The following is a 20,624-nucleotide window of genomic DNA, read 5'->3' as shown; positions in this document are numbered from 1 at the left end:
GAGCCTCATGAAATAAACAAGTCATCAAAAGGGTGATTCAAACCAGAAGTGGGTTTATAGAGCTGCTCACATTTGAATGTGTCTGCAGCAGGAACATATTAATCTACTATATAAAATAGCAGAAATATACTAGTTTTGTCAAATTAGAGCACTGATATCCATCATAGTGTAGAACTGCCTATACATAGATATTAATATGATGGCAAATTCATATTAAATTTGGGTGAAAGTATTTTATGCCCCTTAGTTCGTAGCGATCACAAAAGGCTCTGTGTGTGTGTGTGTGTGTACGTGGGTGTGTGTGTGTGTGTGTGTGTGTGTGTGTGTGTGTGTGTGTGTGTGTGTGTGGGTGTGTGGGTGTGTGTGTGTGTGTGTGTGTGTGTGTGTGTGTGTGTGTGGGTGGGTGGTTTGGAGTGTGGATAGGGGCTGGCAGAGGAAGTGCTGGATTCAGATGACTTAACAGAAGAAATGAGCTGGGTTACTGAATTTAAACTCTATTCAGTTCATGCAAACTGTCTCCCCGGCTGGCCGATGATCCTCAGGGACTGAGCGACATTAAAACATTTCTGACTTCCAAATGTTATTTCTGACCTTTCGATTGATTGGCTTTCAGTAGCTTCGACTAAATGTTTCCCTACTTCTCACTGAACAGTTAAACTCAATTATGTGTGAAAGATGTGAGACTCTTTGATGAGCTGCAGACACCCTGGCCCTCAAAATGTGCACAGGGATGAGAGAGAGATGGAATTCCTTCAACAAAGATCAATGAATATGCTGATGAGTGAGAGAAGCCTTCAGAAAGATGAGGGTTATGGATTTTGCAGAGCAGTGCATGATCATTCATTCTTTTCTTCTACTTATTCTTGTTCATGGGACTAGATGCAATCCTAGCATACACTTGAGTAGCACTATCCTTCCAGATCAGGGCAGAGCAGTCCAGCCTAAGGCCAGAGGCCGTCGGGTCAGCCACAGAACAGCTGACAGGAGACACAATAAGTGAGGATATTTACACAGAAAGAAGATAACGCTGGTTGAAGGACTTCAGTAATTTGTCAAACGTAACCTGATGACTCATGCTTCTCCCTGTCTACACTCCATCGTGTAGACGGGAGATGAGGTTGCACATCACCTGAAATTGAAACTATGCACCACAGCTATGTAAATGCACCTCTCTCCAGGACTGAGCAAATCAGGAGGAACTACTGATTCCAAAAGACATAAGAAAACCAACAAACGTCTAAAGATGGGAAACTCAAACACTTGTGCTGATAATCATTTGGGTGAACATATGGCGAGCTTTGCGAGTGTGTAAACCAATTTGCGAATGCATCAGTAATGTCACAAGCACGCCAAATATATCCAACCGGTCTGCGGCAACAACTGATGCAACCTGAAGCAAGAGGGATTAGCTGTGCGCTCTGTCTGTAAGTAATGCATTACAGCTCTTAGTTACTAATTTATCTGCTTGTATTTCTCAAAAACATGTTTTTCTGTCTTTTGACTTATGTGCATATTCTTGTCACATTCATTTGAATGACTTTTGTTCAAGTCAGTTCACGTGACGAGAAAAGTAACGCAACAAGGATTGAATTACTTTTAACAAGACTCATGGATTATATATCTGTAACCTACTATGTTGTTACTAGTATTACCCAGTTTCTTTAGAGAGGTCATTATATTTTTATATTTATTTTTTGGGGTGGGATTTTTATAAAATGTAGTTTTTTTCGTCCCTGAGTTCCACACCTGTTTTCTACTACAGGCATTTCTGACCTCAATGTCTGCTTTTTGTTTAACGTTTTAATTGATTTATCTTGTTTTATAGTTCACAAAGCAACAAACACTGACACAATTAAATGCAACACATATGATAGTTTAAAGACAAATGATGTTACAAATTAACCGCAGCAGCTAAATCAAATTAAATAATGAGGATGTGTTTACTGCCCCTTTAAGAATGTAGTCAAAACAAAGCGTGTTCGCTGGACCCGGCCGTACGGAAGTGGTTTTGTCTCAGTGGCTACAACACTACGTGAGAAATGAGGGCTGCTACATATATAAAAATCAGTTAGCTCTCTTAAAACCCTTCTTTTAATTTAACTAACGACATTAGATGTTTAATTATCATTCTTTTGATATTGCCTGACGTATAAACGAGGGATAGTTAACGTTTAGCTAGCTTGTTAGCTAGCTTCACTGATGTCAGCAGCCATGCCGTCCTACTCTGAATTGAGGAAAACCAACCACTTCTACTACTTCATCAAATTCACCTTAAACGTCTACTCGATGCTCTTCTCGGTAAGTGTCTGTTCACATTTATAAACATCGGTATTCTTTGTGTTTGAGCTGCAAACACTTGTCTGCTAATTGTAGTAGACGTGAGCCACCCACTAGCGCCAGTGAGTCATCGCTCAGAACCTCATGCGAAACACTTGCGTTTAAACGCGCTATGTGCTCCAGGAACATAACACACGTGTTACAGCATAAACTCAGGCATATTCAGAGTCTGTACGATCTGCTGTACAAATCGGCGTACACCCTGAACCAGAATAACCACATATTGGCGAACAATTTCAATCTAAAACACAGATTCACCAAACATCCTGTCGAACTTCCGCCTGTACAGTGTTACAGCGTGAAACGGGGTATAACTGGATTTTTTATTAAATTAATTGCCCCGTGTTGACATTGGCGCATTCCGTATTTACCAGGAGACTATATTGATTAAAAAATAAGTCATTACTTTTGTTAACAACATTGTGTTTTTGCTGTTGAGTAACGTCACGTAAAGTTTCCGTATTCTCTAACGGGGTCTGGTTTGACGTTCTCTGGATGCTAGCTAGCTGGTGAAAGATTAGCTTGCAGGATAGACATTAGCACTAAAGACATCCTCCCGAATTGAAATCTGTTGACACAATAAGGATTATTTTTGGGCAATCTAATGAATAAGATACAGAGACACTAATATGTAGCATGTGGTATCGATACACAGCGATGTCTGGCTAGCAAACAGCACGGTGGTGCAGGGCGTTGTATCCGCTTAAAGGGGCGCTGGTGTGGGTAAATACAGAGTTTTGCCGACAGAAAATAGGAGCAATCTGAAAGTCTCTTTTGTTGCTCTTTGACCCAATCCATGTTCATTTGTATGATTAAAAATGAATCACAACAGTGAATGATATATGAATAATTAATTCATACATATTATGCCTCCCTATTTGAAATGTTATCTTCCTAACCATGTTGGAAAAGTTCAAATATTCCAAACTCAGTTTGAACAATCTGTTCATTGTATTCTGGTTTGTTTGGAATAAGGTGAGCAGACAAATATGAATCAGTAACTTTAACACAGCTGACCACACTGATTCATGTTGATGGTAACACAAGTGTGTGGCTGATGAACAAATCCAAATGTATACATTTCAGTTAAATAAGCAACTTGTGTGTTCAGGACAAGGGTCCTATGAACCTTTTAGGGTTTCAGTGTTTCCCACACGTCATTTACAGTTATCTAAGAATGCACAAGAACATCTATTTAGGTAACTTTGGTTGTGGTTAGAGTTTTTCTACGCACCAGGTAGTGTTGAGCAGCATGCATATTATGTTGCTCAACCACAGCCAGAAAGTTTTTTTTCTTTAAGTGTATTGTTTAATTTGGGAGCCAGCAGACACCTAAACTGCTGGACAAGTCTTGCCAAGTCATTGAGGAGTAAAGATGAGTCATCCTCAGCCTTCATGGGCCCTCTTATACAAACCCCTTTTTGTTTTATTCCTCCATCTCACCACTACATCACTTTCATCTCCTGGAAGACTGACACAATAATGTTCAATTTGTACCCTCACCAATCTGCCTGTCAGTGTTTGTCATACATATATATATATATATATATATATATATATATATATATATATATATATATATATATATATATATATATATATATATATATATATGTATGTGTACGTACACCCAAAAGCACATTATGAATATATTACGAATATACAGAACCTCAGAAGTTTGGTTTCATTAGCACTCCAGAGTCTCTTTAGTATGATCTGTCGCTCCTCTCTAATATCTTCTTACTGCTGTGATTTAGGACAATGGGGCCCGGCTGAGCTTGACAGCGAGGAGCTCATGCGTTTTGGTTAATGTCATTTAGCTAAGATTCTTACGACGGGAATAAAGCTGCAGATGTCAAGTGGAAATGACTCAGCCTCATCCAGCGGACCTTGAATGGGTCTGCTTGATGTTATTTTCTCTTTTTGTTTTGCTCAAGGTTAGTAATACTCGTACCACATCATAGTACACATACCATGCAGTGACATTCTGTCTTGCACATTGTATCATTAGCAGCCATCCTTACTGTGAAGCAGGCCTACGCACTCATAGAAGAGCTATCGGCTTCGCTGGTCAATATCTTTTAAAAATGATTAAACTCATGTTTGAGCTTTTACGCCACTTTGTTTTCAGCATAGTTATTTACTGCTCTGGATATCGAATTCAGCACTTTTTTGATCAAGCAAGGCCTCAAAGTTGTTCATCGGTGCCATGATTCTGTGGTCTGGACAGGTAGGGCACCTGATCCGTCAAAACCCCTCAGACTGCAAGTTATCCCAACCTTCTATTGTCCTGGGATAACTGATATATAATGCTAGCAATTCCGGGTTTGGTCTATTTGTTTCCCGAGGCGGTATCGGATCCCTTTTTCTACAAAGGCTGCTACTCATTCTTATCTTCATTACTGCAGCACTGAAGGTAGGAAGTCTGACTTTGGATGTTGGCTCAAAGCCACATGGATCTGCCGATGCTTTATGGAGGGTAGTGAGCAGTAAATAGAGTTGAAGTGGACAGACAGACACTACTCTTGAGGCAGATTGCATCCATTTCCAAGTGGAAATCAATAGCAGGAAAGCAAGCGCTGTTTGTTACTTCTCTCTTTGTAGCGCCTGCATTAGCTGAATATAAACAGGAGAACTACACTTTCTCCATTCGACTACTTTGTGAACATGTACTCTGATTACAGTTTTCAGTGTGCTCAGGCTCACTGTGATGTAATACTCTTTACAGTGATTCACTGTGGGATGCTATGTCTAAGTACATGTAATCATGTACTTGTGTACAATGTTGAGGTTTCTCCATTTTACCTTGCTGTCAGTTCACCTCGTGGGCACAACCGGGGTGCCCTTGAGCAAGGCAACTCAGGGGTTTAGCCCCTTTGCTCTACCTCTCCACCTGCACGTCTACGAGTCTTCTTCTTCATCCTGCTACTCCTCCTCTGGACTTTCTACTCGACTACATTTGTCCGACAGCTATAATTACGTTACTGATGAACATTTCTACATTTAAAAAGAACGTATAAAACAATACAATGTTGCAGATTAAACCAGTGATTCACAGTCTTCTTGGTTTGGTGTCGGCTTGCTTGGAGACAGTGGGGCTGCGTGTCACGTTTCAGATGTCTGTGGGTAGCTTCCAGCTCCACCAGAGTGATTCCTCCTCTTAACTTATCAGACGGTTTCGTTTAAGTAACCGTTTAAGGCCCCAAGAGGTCAATTATTGGCAATTTGATATTTGAATTTAGCTGAGGCTGACTGTCTTTGGTTGTATCGGTACGTTTACTTGGTTGCTCTTTGGAGCTTAAAACAGTTGTGACGATAAAGTCATATTGCACCAACACCACATTTTTACCGCAATCTTTCTATATTGTGTGCCCTTAATCATCCTTTCAAATGTTGCAGCCTCCACCCAACCTGGTGTGAGCACTCTGTACGGCTTCAGCACACTTTGGGGTTCCTGTACCAGGAACCAAAGCATCTGTATGTATAGTAAATACATCTTTGCTGCCTAATACGTCACTTATTTTAGAAATGTCTGTGGCGCACTATGATGTGGCAAGAGACAGGAGAGTAGTATCTGTAGAAAGAGGTCATTCATATCTCATAATGCAGACCCAACATATCTGAACGGAACATTTTCTGACGTATGTGTTCTGGCTGCAACAATTGAACTGTAGTTTTGAATTTAATCAAGAATGAGGAATGAAAGTAGACAAGCTGACGTAGGGAGGCCATTGCCTTCCTCATCAGGTTGGTGTTGTTGTTAAACCGACCTGACTGAAACTAAAGTGGCACAAACTACACAATCAATCACTAATGACTGTTTTTAATTTGCTCTTTTTCAGTAGAACTAGCTAAGTCCTCTCGCTGTCTTTACAGCCGCGTTCTCTGTTTCTCTTGTTCTTCTGCGTCACAGTTTTCTTGCGCATCCAGTCGGGTGTTTTGAACTCATCTTGTATGAATTTCCTTCCCTGAGAAGAAGAGATGTCCTGCCATGGCCTTTCTTATTCTAATGTGACACGTTCAGCCACGTGTTGCAGAACTCTGCCGAGTATCTCGGCCCAGAACAGAAGTGTGTGGCTGAGCCCTTCTTGATTCATGTCATGGAGACCAAGCCCTCGTCACCGTTGCTTGTGTCGGAGCACAAACCCCCTGCTGGGCTCATAGAAATTGCATAGAAGTCAATGAGAAAATGGCTTCTCTCTTGATTTATTCCCTCAGTAAACATTGTAAACATGACTTTATGGTCTGAATCTCTAGTTTCAAGTCTTCATCAATACAGCATGATGTTCATTTAGTGAATCATGGTTCCATTTAGAGTAAAAAAAGATGGTTCCTCTTAGAACTTTAACCCTTTCACGGTGTTTTCAGTTCATGGAAGTTAATCGTACAATGTTTGGTCTCCTAAAATGTCATTTTCAGCGTTACTTTGTACTTAAATCTAGCCTCTCGAGACACTTCTGGTTGTAAAAAAAAAAAAGATATCAAGGTGGCGACCAAAATGTCAGAACTTGAGGCTTCAAAACAGCAGAGACTGAATACAGCCGTATAGTTCAAGAAGCTGAACACTACTTGTTGTTCATACTGAGGATTGTCACGGTGTTTATCTCATGAAACCCCCCCCCCCCCCCCCTCTCCCTACAGCTGATGGGTCTCTGCGTGCTGTGTGTGGGGGTGTATGCCGAAGTGGAAAGGCAGAAGAACAGAACCCTGGAGGGCCTCTTCCTGGCCCCTGCTGTGGTGCTCATCCTGCTGGGCCTGGTGATGTTCACAGTGTCGGTGGTGGGCATGGTCGGATCCCTCAGGGACAACAAGACCCTGCTGCACATGGTGAGGAAGAGGAGGAGGAGGAGGAGGAGGGGCCAGAGGCACATGTCTTTTAATGTTGTGTGTGTGTGTGTGTGTGTGTGTGTGTGTGTGTGTGTGTGTGTGTGTGTGTGTGTGTGTGTGTGTGTGTGTGTGTGTGTAAAAATGTTTATTGGCAGCATTTTAATTGTCAGAATTGTTTACAATTTGCATTGTCAGCTGAGTTACAAAGTCAGGGATGTAATGAGGAATAAAATATGAAATTACACATACATGGGTACATCTTCAAATGTATGAGTGTAAACATTGTGTACATCTGTATGTAAATATACAAATTACACACTCAAAGCTGAGACACATATATGCTGTGTTCAAAGTGTGCCCAGCAGCAGCAGCAGCAGCAGTAGTTCATAACATCAGTGACCACTTAGAATTCACCTCACCTCCAATGCAAAAAGCACAGCTGTTGCTTTTGCCAATAATAGAAAAAGAGCTCAAAGTGTGCAGGGATATGTTATTGTAGTTGCTATGCGACTATCTAATTGGCTTTAGCTAAATAAGATGAACTGAGAAAAGGGGATTAAAAGTTCACCGCAGAAAAAGGAAGTCTGTGATGTTTCTGCTCGGGCTGTGATGAAGAGGAGGAGAAGCGGGTCGTCCTGAGGAAGGTGCTCTCTGAGAAACATGGACGTCCTGCTCCTTGATGTTGGCTTGTCTTGTTAGCATTTCTAAAGCAAATATACCATAAATAATCCAATCAAACAACCCAATACAGAGTCCTTTAATAGTGATCCAACGCAATATCTAGAAAACGTGTTTCACTGATCTGATCTGCATTGATATCCTGAATAGATACTTTGTATTTAATAGGGCTGTAAATGGTTTTCTTGGCGCTCTATGACTTAGTTCTCTTTCTCTCCGCAGTTCCTCTGTGTTCTCTGTGTGCTGCTGCTTCTCCAGGCGATCGGGCTCACCATGGCCCTCATCTTTGAAAACAAGGTAAACGTCACCTTCTCCCACATGCTTTACATCCTCACACGTTATCGGCCTGATGACGGCCTCTGGCCACAGTGAGGTCACTGCTCCTTCACTGTCTCCTCTGTGTCTCTGCCCCTCTCCACTTCCTCTAGACGTCCGCCTTGGTGCAGAGCAGTATACGAGAAGGGATCAAACACTACTACGATGACCTGGACTTCAAAAACATCCTGGACTACATGCAGCAAAAGGTGGTTTGATATTTGTTTTTACAGACGGGAAAAGTATGTGGGAGATAGCAATAATAAGTATTGTTCTAAATTCTAAAAAGTATGGCATATCTTTTATTATATTGCTGCATTAAGTAGATGCAGGATAAACAGATCTACAGGTTGATTCTCTCACAGTACTTCTCTGTGCATTATTCAGAGCTTTAGTAATGATAGATTTGTTTCTTCGTATAAGTCAGATGGTCACACAGCTTTTGTTTTCCTGCATTGTAATCCAGCCGGTTTAGCGCCAAGCCGGTCATTTCATAAAAACATGACGTTAATTTCAGTATTATGCCTTTTTATTTTCAGAAAGACTGGGAATAGTCAGTCTGCTTTGTCCTAGTTTTGTGACCATTGCGGCGTGAAAAAGTAAAATAAAAAAGCCTTTAGCCACACACATACCTGCTTCATGAAGTACTGAAGATGTCCAGTAAGTACTGTCTGGGCAGTTCCTCTAGTGGGTGAACAAGTAACAGGAGCTACGGTGAGCTTATTATGGTTCATGTCTCTGGATTAAAGAAGGACGGTCAAATCAACGTTATTTTTGCTTTTCTAAAACCGGACTAAAACATCTGAAGAGCGGCAAAAAAGATGAAGTGGTGTTTGTTCGTCTACCTCGATGGACGGGGTAGTTATTGCAAACAATAGTGGGAGGGGGAAAAAAAAATTGCCGACGATTTAGTTTGTGGCGGTCTGCAGCTATTAAAATCGATGAAGGAGAATAATAAGCGAATAACAGGAAACTGCTTCAGTGGCTATTTTAGAAATATTTCATGTTCTCTCTGAGCAATAACAGCAGAGCTGACATCAGTATCGGCTCCACTGGAGCGTAAAGCGTACGAGCTCCGTTTCTTTGAAATTCTAGACAAATTAATTGGCTGTAATGGGCATTTAACCTTTGGCTGTGAGCTCTGAAAATTCCCTCTTGTCTCACGACTGCCATTCTCACAGTTTGCCTTTTTCCATCAGGGAACGCTTCCTCACCTACAGAGAGGGCGATACATCTCACTCCCTTCCTCGTGTCCTCCTTTCTTTTGTTTCTTTTCCCACTGCTTGTAAAAAAAAAAAAAAAAAAAAAAGTCTCATTTGCGCAGCCAGTGTGGTTCCCGGCAGCATGCAGCGGAGGTCAGACAGAGACAGAGACAGAGACAGAGAGGTCCTTCATCATCTGGGGAAAGGTCTCGACACACGTCGGACGCTCAAACCCAGTGCTTCAGAATGATGGCCGCTGAGTGATCCTCAGAGACTCTGCAGTCTTCACAGGAGCACCTGTTCAGCGCTGCAGACGTGTTTAGTTTGCTTTAGGACGTGGACGTAGAGAGAGGTGACGTTGTCTTTGGTGGCTTGATAAGAAGGCCACCTTGTGAGTGATCTCCGTGGTGAGAACACCAGAAGCTGTCGCTCAGCGGGTTGCTTTAATTCAAGCGACGTTGGAGAACTTAAGCTTGTTGTCGTTTCACATTTTAATTTGAGATGAGCCTTTTTGTTTTGATGGCGTGCTTTGTTCCTAATTGCCTTGTCTGAATGCTGTTTATGTCTTCCAGTTTTCGTGTTGTGGAGGGGATGAGTATAAGGACTGGGAAGTCAACCAGTACCACTTCTGCAACGGTACTGGTCCGTTAGCCTGTGGGGTTCCGTATACCTGTTGTGTTCGCCGCAAGGTGAGTGCCGTACAACACAAACGAACGCATAAAATCCCATAAAACATCCGCACCATCTTACTTCCTGCTTTCACACCTTCAGTTCAGTACAGTTGGTCCAGATCAAGGAGAAAAAAAAAAGAACCTTTTTAGTTCTGCTCTAGTCTGGTTCACGGTCACACCGACTCAATGCAAATATACCGTGAGGACCGGCCCTAACGTCATCGGGACTGACGGGTGACTCACTGCTGATTGGTCGGTTTTGACCGCGGTCATCTTGCAGCATTGGCAGCACATAAACCCCCCTTTTGGCGAAATGAAAATCCCTGAGACTGACAGTCCTGCAGCGCATTACAGCACCGCATGTGTTTTTATTTGAATTCTCTGGTGTCACAAGGTGCTCCTCAATACATAAGTGATCATGGGAAACCAGATATTGCATTGGCAGCTTTCACACCAGCCTAATTGAAGTGAAGCAAACAGGAAAAGGCACCAGAGTCTGTTTAAACTGCACGGATCCAAAAACTACAATTCAAGCTTGGATGCAGTTTTTTTTTTATAGGAAACTCACGGAGTTGATGCCTCTGGAATGAAACACTGAACTTGTAACATAAACATAAACTATAAGGGACATTTCTTCCACTCGCATGCCGTCTTTTCAGACAGGTAATCGGTCATCGGGAATGTTTGGCTGCTTGGAAGACCATAATCAGACGTGTTCACGAAATAGACAGACTCGATTTCTACTGTAATCTGAGGGCACATTTCAGAGGAACCAATTCAGCCAGTTAATTAGCCACTATTGATACTGCGTCATCTGCTATCAGAGTATCGGTGATGTTGCAGCCATCTTGTTCAATAATCCTCGTCCCTGCTGACGGATGGCATGGATCCAAAAAAAAAAAAAAAAAAAAAAAAAAAAAACGTGCATTGAGTTAGTGAAGTCTCCTGCTTTACCAAAGCATCATTCACTGTCTGAGAAAGGCACCTCTGTTGTGTATATGGCCTTTAGGATAGCTCCCTCTTTAAATCCACGGTCACTCCCCTGTGGGCCTCCTCCACCCTCTGTGTGACCGGTATCGCTCCTGTCCCTCGGCCCAAAACACTGATACTGTCCCTGGAGGCAGCGGAGCTGTGCTGCAGAAACCTAATGACAGATTCATCACACACACACACACACACACACACACACACACACACACACACACACACACACACACCAGAGAGATAGGGGAGTTGATTAGGGGAGCTGAACATTGGCTGGGTTTCTGCTGTTATCAGTCGCTACCTGTCGGGGCTGCAGCCCCATTAAGTTCACGCTCTGGCTGTCGGGGGACAGGAACATAACATAGCTCCCTCTTCTGTCCCCATGGTTTTGTGTCTCTCGTCCTCTTAGCTCAGTTAAAGTCTTGTCTCTGACTTTCTCCCTCTTAACCCTTTGCACAGGTGGGAGAGGTCGTCAACACGTTGTGTGGCTACAAGACTCTGCATAATGAGGTGAGAGGAACAGCGGGTTGTTGTAGAGATCCCGGCTCCTAACGCAGCGGGTCTGGCTCACACACGGGTTGTGATTTTTTTTTTTTAAAAATTATTGATTTTTTTTTTTTGGACCACTTTAGACACAGTTCATTTGTTAACATGTTGTCCCCACCTTGAAAATGTCTGCTGTCACAATTTTAGCGAAGGTCCCACTTTTCTTTCAACATAGTAGAGCTGCAGCAATTAGTCGGTTAATTGAGGAAATAGTGATTTAATCAAATTGTAAGTGTAGGAATGGGCAAGATGGATGAAATCTAATATCATGGAAATTATCTTATATATGTTATATGTTGTATTTTTTTTTGAAGGTTTTCCTGAGATACAATCAATCCAAGTAGCAGAGTGGCCTCATCTCTGAAGCCTTTTCTCTTGTAAAACATGAAATATTTCATCACAGCAGGACGTAAATCCTCCGTTCACACACACACACACACACACACACACACACACACACACACACACACACACACACTGCTGTCAGCCTCTAATGGTCATAAGGACTTCTTTCAGTCGTGCAGTTGGAACGCATTACACACTACCTTTTATGTCATACATAATATGAATATTATGCGGTTTCGAACAGTGCCCTACACTGGTACTCTCTCTCCATTCAATGATAACATTTGATCACGTGAATATGCTGTCATTGAATATAATATGAATCCCTGTAGTGTGAGATTAAATAATTAGTTATCTCGTATACAGGATATTGGGCAAATGTGATAATAATTTAAATTCTGCTGGCTTATTGTCATTTAAGAAGGATTTGCATTAGGCTCTATGATTTAATTGTATCTCTCTTAAGAACTACAGAGGACATTCTTAATGTCGTGACAGAAGAGTCTGTAATGCTACATGCGTCTGTCTTTCCATCCTCCAGCACCTAGTTTTTACAGCGAACACTGTGTGTGAGACATCTGTGGAGTGTTAGAACTTCACCGGTTCAACCTGCTGGTTCTCTTCTCGAGGTAGTGACTGTTCACTTCTGGTTTGAAAGTGAAACTTTCCTCTCGTTGTCTTCCTCTGGTCTGTGCATCAGCGTGAAACCCTGCATGAGGTGATCTACGTGCGAGGCTGCATCCATGCAGTCAACCTCTGGATGAGTGACAACATTGGAATAACTGTTGCACTCTGCTGCGCCATTGGACTTCCCCAGGTAATTTAAAACTCCGAGCACCGACTCACTGACGCCGACGTTGGTTTGAAGCCCTCTTTCCAACCAAATGCACCGCTTCAGATTATCCTCGATATCTGAACTGTAAGCTCCTCACTTCCTGTGACATTTTAATTTTCCTCGCAACAACACCGTCCTGCCAAATCTTTTTTTTTTTATGCTTCATAAAAAGCCTGATTTGACGCCGCAAGAAGCAAAAACTGAATTGATTTTGCTTTTCAAAAAACTTGCTTCCGTGGCTCATTTTGACATTTTTATGCCATTTGATGTCTCTATACATCTTCTCATCCATATATTCAGACTCGTCGCGGCTCCTCAGAGAGGTGTAATTTCAACAATTACTCTTCTAAAACAACTGCATGAATAAATACCATCGGTTCTTTCCAGCACCTCTGCTTCGGTATAAATTGGTAGCTTGTAAATCTTGCCTAAAAATAGTGAATTTTGCCTTCACACCACCGCTTTCTGTGAGAAGAATCCACTCACTTGTTGCCCGTCTTAAACTTAGTTTCCATTCCTTTGAGTTACTGTGTCTTATGTACTGTGTTGTTGGTCCTGTAAATACATATTTCTTCATACACACAGCGGTGTGACGATTGGGGATATTGTGTTACTCTGGACCCGAGTCAGTATTAACGAGGTCCACCGTCTCCCTGCAGCTGCTGGGCATCATGCTGAGCTGCGCCTTCTGGAACCTGCTGGTGGACATGAGCGAGTCGACAGACATGGTGGACTTCAAGCTGAAGAAGGCGGAGGTGGAGTACAGCGAGCTGGACCTGGCCGGCGCCGGCTGGTGCATGTGTCTGCCGAGGGACGGCGGTTACCTGCCCGTCCCCGTTGCCGAGCCCGATCTCGACCCCATCGATGTTCACATGCAGAGGCTCAAGAAGCAGGCGCCCCTCACTCACTCTCAGCTCCGAGAACTGCAGCAGTCCAGATCTGCCACCGGGCTGGACGAGGTAGACGTCGGCCGGAAGCAGAAAAGGGAACACTAGTCGGTCTTCTTGCCCTTTCTTGCCTTTCGGGTTTGGCCTTTTTGTTTTTCTGTCGTTGTAATCATTGCATTTGTTGGAGTTGTGTTGCACTACTTAATGGTTGAACCTGTCCATTATTGGATCAAGAGAAAGTTGGTCAGCTAAAGGGATCAAAGGTACTTTTGGCACTTTGTTGGTGAATCTGTTTACAACAAAAATTGAAGCAGCAACATTGGCTTTTTTAAAAAAAACATTTTTTTTTGTCTTTGTGGCAGTTGATATTCAAAGATTCATGGCATTATGTTATTTAATTTATTAAAATTTTGTAGCCTTTGAAATTGAGCTGTGTCTCATGTGCTAAAGCTTACCTCAGGCTGTTGTAAGGACAGCCCAGTAGTCAGAGGACAGTACTATTTGGTGTGTAAATTAATCGTAGCTTGAAAAGATGTTTTTCAGTGTCCGAGAATTAGGAATAGCCAAGTATGTCTTGCGTGTAGCGTCTGTGACGGATGTGTACAGTTTGTGTATTATTTCTTTTTACTATGATTTTGATTTTATTTCGTGCAGTCGGTGTACATCGTAAGACTGGTAGTCGTGGAATAACATGGGATGCATGTTTTGTACTGTATATAAAGTAAATTAAAAAAAAATTAAAAATTCTCAGTTTACATGTTAGGCTGTCATCGGGGGGGGGGGCTTCAGTCTATTCCATTTTTAAACTAAACTTTTTATTCCATCTTTTAATGGAACAACTAAAGGGATTATCCAGACTTCGAATCCAGTGAAAATCTACTCCTGACGGTTTTTTGTACCTGAGTTATGCACTGTTTTGAGCTTCCCCCTAGCTCCTGCCTTGTATCAGCACTACTGTTCTTGTCAATAAAGCTGAATTTGTCTACTGACTTTCGTGCCGACTTGCTTTGCATACAAGCACAACGACGCTGCAATAAATCTCAACCGCAAACTGAAACGCTGCGTCTCCAGAGAGGATTATGTAATTTAGTGTCACTCCCCAAAACTCCAAAAACAAATGCATTGAATTTTCTTCCTCCATAAAACATTTGCATAATTCTATTTAAAACGTAGCATTGTTTACATCCGTGTTTGTTAGTTCACGCTCCCCTACCGTTGTTGGCGCACTGCAGCATGTCTCGGCACGCAGATGAAATAATGTGAAAGAGATGAAACACTTAACAGGGAACCTTTGTTTCCCGCCTATCAGGTGATTATTATAATCAAATGTCTTTATTTACAATCCGGATTGCCTTCCAATTGACATTTGTACATTTACCAGATGAATGTAGAGTATTTAAACCGTTGATGGTTTGACATTTTGAGAATTTATGTTTATTGGCTTTCTTCCCGAGAGTTAGATGAGAAGAATGATGTTATTAAGTTTCTTGGCCGGGACCAGTTGCCAGGCAACCAATGGAGATTGGACTGGTGTTGAATAGTCAAAAAGAAGCCTTTGTGTTTTCCGGACCACTTTTCTTTGACCTCCATGGAAAAAAAAATAAATAAAATCGCCATAAGACCAAGGAGGGATGTGGAGGAGAGTTCAGAACTTTGGAGAAGAACCGCGGGGCTGAGATGAAATGGTGAATGTGACTGTGGTGGATTTGAGTAATGAAGTGAACGTCTTCACCGAAACTTTTCTCAGGAAATGATTTTGGAACCTAATTAAAGACTGATGAAGTGTGTCTCAGCTGCAGCACTGTTCTCTCAAAACAGGTAAAACTAAGTGGTAAGCAGTGACGAAAATATGTATGAGAAATTAGTTTCTTTGACAAAAGCTGATCTCTCCTTCCTCTTGTGGCCCCCCCCCACACACACACCCCCCGTTTCACAAGACCTCTATCTGGATGAGACCAGCCATGTTAATTCAATCCACAAACAGCACATACGTCTCTCTCTCCCCCCCCCCCCCCCCCCCCGCAGGTCATCTCTCCTCGTTCACTCTTCACCTCTCTTCCTCCCTCATGATGATGATCAAGAGACAGCAGGTGGATTAATTATGGCAAGGAGAGGAACTGCGTCAGCCATAGAAAATAAAAAACCCCACCACTCAACGGCCTGAGAGCAGGATGTGCGCACATCCAAACAAGTCGTGATTATGATAATATGGACGTGAATTGTTGATACAATCGGGAGAGGAGAAAAACACACGTTCACACTGTTCCCACCACCCTTATCTGTCAGGGAACAGGCTCGCGTATTTGGAGGGAGGCTCACTGTCCATATTGCTTGCTGCACATGCAGTATATTGAGCTCAGATAATCACAATGTGCTGAAATTACAGCACACACACACACACACACACACACACACACACACACACACACACACACACACACACACACACACACACACACACACACACACACACACACACACAGTCAACAACCTGCAGCCATACGGGGGGGGGGGGGGGGGGGAGAGCTGATGAGCAGCAGAGCCACAGAGAGATTATATCATTTTGTATTTGATCATTAGAACGTCGCTATCATTCCAAGTATTTGAGCTGCTATGATGAGAACCCCCATCAGTGTTTTGTCATTTCATCAATAACTAGCGCAGATGTTTGCGTCTGTAATGTGGCTGAGCAGAAGTATAAAAAACACTAGTAGTGCCTTACAAAAGGGTTCATCCCCTTTGGCTTTTGTTCCCATTTTGTTGCATTACAACATGGAAGTTAAATGGATTTTTAATCCAGTGGGGCTTCCACAAAATAGTCAAAATTGGTGAAAGGAATACGAAAAATAGACGGTTTGTGGACTACGGTTTTGAAGCCTCCAGTTTGTGCAGTTATCATTTGGGTTTTTTGCAACCAAATGTGGAATAAGACCTTTTTAGGCAACCAAAATGTTACGATTAAGTATTTCTTTATAATCCAACCCTGACGACTTTGTCCCTGACCTGTGTGGAGAGCTCCTGGTCTTCGTGGCCCTCTTGCTTCGAGGCGTTGCAGATTGTGGGAGCGTTAAGAACAGGTGTGCACTGAGATCATCTGAGCCTCAGATCGCACACAGGTGAACTTTATCTCGCTAATTATTGGACTTCTGAAGGGAATTTGTTGCACCACATTTAATTTAGGGTCTTCATATCAAATGGGCTGTATACATTTGCAAGTATTATTTTTTTATTTTTTTTTATTTCACCTCACCAATGTTGATGATTTTGAGTAGGTCCATTACATTAAAAAGCAAATAAAAATCCATTTAAACTACAGGTTTTAATAAAACAAAATAGGAAAAAAAAAAACAAGGTGGGTGAATACTATTGCAAGGCACTTCAGTAAATGTACTTAGTTACATTCCACCACTGCTTTAAACAGTGCAATGCCTCATAATGGCTACTAGGGGTCAGACTGTGGGTAAGGGGGGAACGAATACAGTGAATCAATGGAGGCCGATCGAAGCGACACTCATCAGAGGGTTCTAAAATCTCCTCAATCTCAATGTGAGATTCTGCAAAACATATATAATGTTTCCCCTAATCCTATTTGCATACCCTTTCTCCTTTTCTGAAACACATATTAATGTCACCAGCATCAGTCCCTGAGGTATCTCCAGCCCTCTCTTTTAACGTTTGCAGGACGGACGAGTGTCCACGCCTGTGTGCGCCCTTGATTGAATTGCCTACCTATCTGGCAACTGTTACACGGAAAGCTCGACCGAACAATCTGCAGCCAATTTCACACTAAACGCTCCATGTGCTGCAAGGTACGAACACAGATTTGAGACTTTTTACCGGAAGCTTCTCCCTCAGGGCATGAAGACCAAAGATTTATTGTAGAGCACGGTAACACGGGGGGGGCTTCTCATCAAACGTAAAGCCTCTGTCTCATCCTCCTACTTAACCTCTTTAGTTTAATCGCTTATTACAGCCGCAGCTCTATGGATCTGCAGTCCCACTCCATTAAGTTTTAAAAGACTATCTTTAATGGCCTCTCTCTAGTGTTCTCTGCTCTGTGGTTTTGCACAGTGTGAGGAGGAGCAGCGGGGTTATCATCGAAAAACAATCAACTGAGCAAGCTTCAATTTATTTGTTGTTAAGAGCTGGGAGGGTTTTTGGAGCAAAAGCCATTTAAAGATTAAAGTGTCCCGCTCTCACGTACTAACTCAGCTGGAAATCATCCATCTTCTGCGTTTGATAGATTCATGAGTTACTTTGTTATGTAGTATTGTAATTTACTTTCTGTTCGTTGAAGCTATTTTTAACATGTCCCCCCTCTACCGCCATCACGGTCACTGATTTTCTCCCAGAAGGCCTTTTGACAACACAGAAAGAAGGGTGTGAATCGCTGCTTTCAGATAGAGTCGAGTATGTGACCGTATCATACATCTAAAGCCATTAGCATGTTTGTATTGTAATTGTGGCACTACCCCATGGTCGAAATGTGGACAGTAACACCCAGGTACTGCTGGGATTAGAACCCAGTATCTCCATTGTAAATGTTTTTTTTGGAAGGAAATTTTACATGTTTGTTAAACTCCAACAATTCACACATTGAGTTGTAATCCGCTTACACACACGCTCACAGTTTCACCATGCTGCTGCAGTGATGTAGCTGTGCACTCCAGGACCCTGTGACATCACTGCTGGGTGTGTTTCGGGCAAACAGGCTTAAAAGAGGATTCACAGAGCCTCGTATCATCGGGGTACAACACATGCGCGGTAAAGTCACTTGCCCGAAAGGCTCACTAGTTGGCGCACGATCACAGAACATGAGGATGATTGATTCGTTACACTGAGGCATCTGCATGGAGGGTGTCAATAGAAGCCTATGGTTGAGAATTGCAATTCGTGCTAAAAAAAAACAAAAACAGATGGCCGGCGCAGCTCTGCTCCCCGGCGCAAGGAGGCTACAGCCGGGAGGAGAGCAGACGGCCGCTCTGGAGGCGGAGATACAAAGGTTCGCTCTGGCTGGATTCCCATTGGTTTGTGGGCGTCACTCTTCCGAGTTCCACATTTTGGCCATCACCATCTTGTTTTTTTTTTTTTGCAAAGAAGTGACCATATTTGGACTGCGGAGGAGTGACGCCGTGGTAGAGATGCTGTATGGAGCTGTGGTAGCGACCTGTCAATCGCAAGGTAGCCACGCCCTAAAGCATATTCTGCTCTGTGGTTTGTTTTATTCTAAATGGGACCATAATTTCCAAAATTGACATCGTGCTGTATTGAAGAAGACTTGCAACTAGTGATTGAGACAATAAATTAATATTCACAATGTTTACTGAAGTAATAAATGAAGTGAGAGGTAGGGTCATTAGAAGTTCTTCTTTTTGCAACCAGAGGAGTCGCCCTCTGATGGCCAGTAGAGAGAATGCAGGTTTAAGGCACTTTTTTTTGCATTTTTCGAAATGATGTCGTGGGTAGATTTAGGCTGGGTCCTGGGGGTGAAGTCACACTTTGACTAGTTAGTTATTCTACCTAAAATTGCAGGAGATTAACACCAGAGACTTAATTTAAGAGATCATTTCTGTACTCAGATTACCTCATCTACAATACAGGCATTCTGACTAACTAAGCAAAGCAACTCCTACAGTTGTTGCTCCCCTTTGCAACAAGACAACGAGTTAATACGGCTGTAAAAAAAACACCAGATTTAAATGGAAAAAATTATATTTTAGATGAAGAGCTCTCTATGTGAGTTCCTTTTTGACAGATGATGGACAAATGATGTTTCTAGGATATTCATTGATAATAAAGCACTGCTGGGATTTGAACCCTGTTTTCAAGACGAGTGCTGTGAACCACTAAGTCACAGCACCTCCTACAGCAGAGCTCCCTATTGCAAGAAGACAAGGAGCTTGTATAGATGTGAAAAAAAAACTTCAGTCTGCAAATGTAATCTGCAGAAGGAGATGGATTTGACATGTTTGTTGAACTCAAGAATCCACAAAATGAGTTTTAGTGAGTAATACTGAAAACGTAACTTTTGTTGTTCACAGGAAAACCTGTGATTTAAGTTCTCACCATGCTGCAGTGATGCACAGGTGTACTCCAGCACCCCTGGCATCACCGTTGGGTGTAGTTGTTCAAATCAGATCAAAGAGATCCGTCTACAAAGTAAGGAATCTCAGTCAGGATATGTATGTTCTCTGCTTCGCTCGAGAATCATCTGTTTTTCTCCGTGACCCAGAGTGAGTTTCACCAGTGTTCTTGACTGTCAGCAGCCGCTCCCTGCTTGTGCTTTTTCTTGCCAACCAGAGTGTATTTCACCGGCGTGTCTGACTTGTGGGTGTGTTTCATTTGTTGTAATCATGCATTTTAAGCCAACAAATGCTGAGACCAGATCTCTAGAGACATCAGGGTGTGGGATAGGTTCAGTCTCAGAACACGGGCGTATAGTGAGGAACGTGTGTTCACTTATGGATGGACTGAAGACCTGGACCTTGACGCCATCCATAAGTGAACCCACAACCCATGCCTTTTTTTCATGTTATAGGTAAATCTTTGCTTCACGTCGTTTTATTCTGCTTTCAGTCACTGCAAGCCAGGCAGACTTTAAGGCACATCCGACAATTGCAGACACACCCAGTTATGCTTGATAAGTATGTGGCTTTTATCTAGTATAGATAGACACACACACACACACACACACACACACACACACAAAAAGTAACTCTTTTTAATTCACAGATAGCCGTGCTCATCTACTTTCACACTTTGTGGACTGAAAGCTTCTTGGCTTTCTTTAGGTGTTTTCTTATCCGGTAAATACCAACAGTTCTTATCCAGGAATGTCATCAGGAGCTTTTTGCAAAAGCTTTGTTACCATCCAACTGTGGAGCTGAACAACTTTAGGAAAAAGCCTAATGTAAAATCTATGATAGGATATCGAAAACGGTGATCAGGTGATCCGATGAGGTCTCAGCACCCTGTCGTTCTTTATTGCTTTGTCCAT

General features: G+C 42.5%; 1 protein-coding gene across 1 annotated transcript; it reads left to right on the top strand.

The window, feature by feature from the left end:
* The first annotated feature begins 1,983 nt into the window (after positions 1-1,983).
* zgc:110329 (uncharacterized protein LOC550500 homolog) lies at positions 1,984-14,616 on the top strand. The gene is made up of 8 exons (XM_068720969.1): positions 1,984-2,298; positions 6,979-7,164; positions 8,065-8,139; positions 8,271-8,366; positions 9,932-10,048; positions 11,474-11,524; positions 12,606-12,722; positions 13,400-14,616. Exons 1-8 carry the CDS (start codon positions 2,200-2,202, stop codon positions 13,733-13,735), a joined length of 1,077 nt encoding a protein of 358 aa, XP_068577070.1. The 5' UTR covers positions 1,984-2,199; the 3' UTR covers positions 13,736-14,616.
* The last annotated feature ends 6,008 nt before the right edge of the window (positions 14,617-20,624 follow it).

This window comes from Cebidichthys violaceus, unplaced genomic scaffold (assembly GCF_023349555.1).
Source record: "Cebidichthys violaceus isolate CVI_PGR_0920_01 unplaced genomic scaffold, fCebVio1.0.p SCAF_26, whole genome shotgun sequence".
In the NCBI taxonomy this organism is placed as follows: Eukaryota; Metazoa; Chordata; class Actinopteri; order Perciformes; family Stichaeidae; genus Cebidichthys; species Cebidichthys violaceus.
The sequence above is the reverse complement of the archived record's forward strand: the minus strand, read 5'-3'. Positions and strand labels throughout refer to the sequence as shown.

Excerpts from the sequence above, each read along its gene's own strand:
- zgc:110329 (XM_068720969.1), top strand. The coding sequence starts at position 2,200 with ATGTCAGCAGCCATGCCGTCCTACTCTGAATTGAGGAAAACCAACCAC. Across the intron at positions 2,299-6,978 it reads TCTACTCGATGCTCTTCTCG|CTGATGGGTCTCTGCGTGCT; the intron begins GTAAGTGTCTGT and ends CTCTCCCTACAG. Across the intron at positions 8,140-8,270 it reads CCCTCATCTTTGAAAACAAG|ACGTCCGCCTTGGTGCAGAG; the intron begins GTAAACGTCACC and ends CACTTCCTCTAG.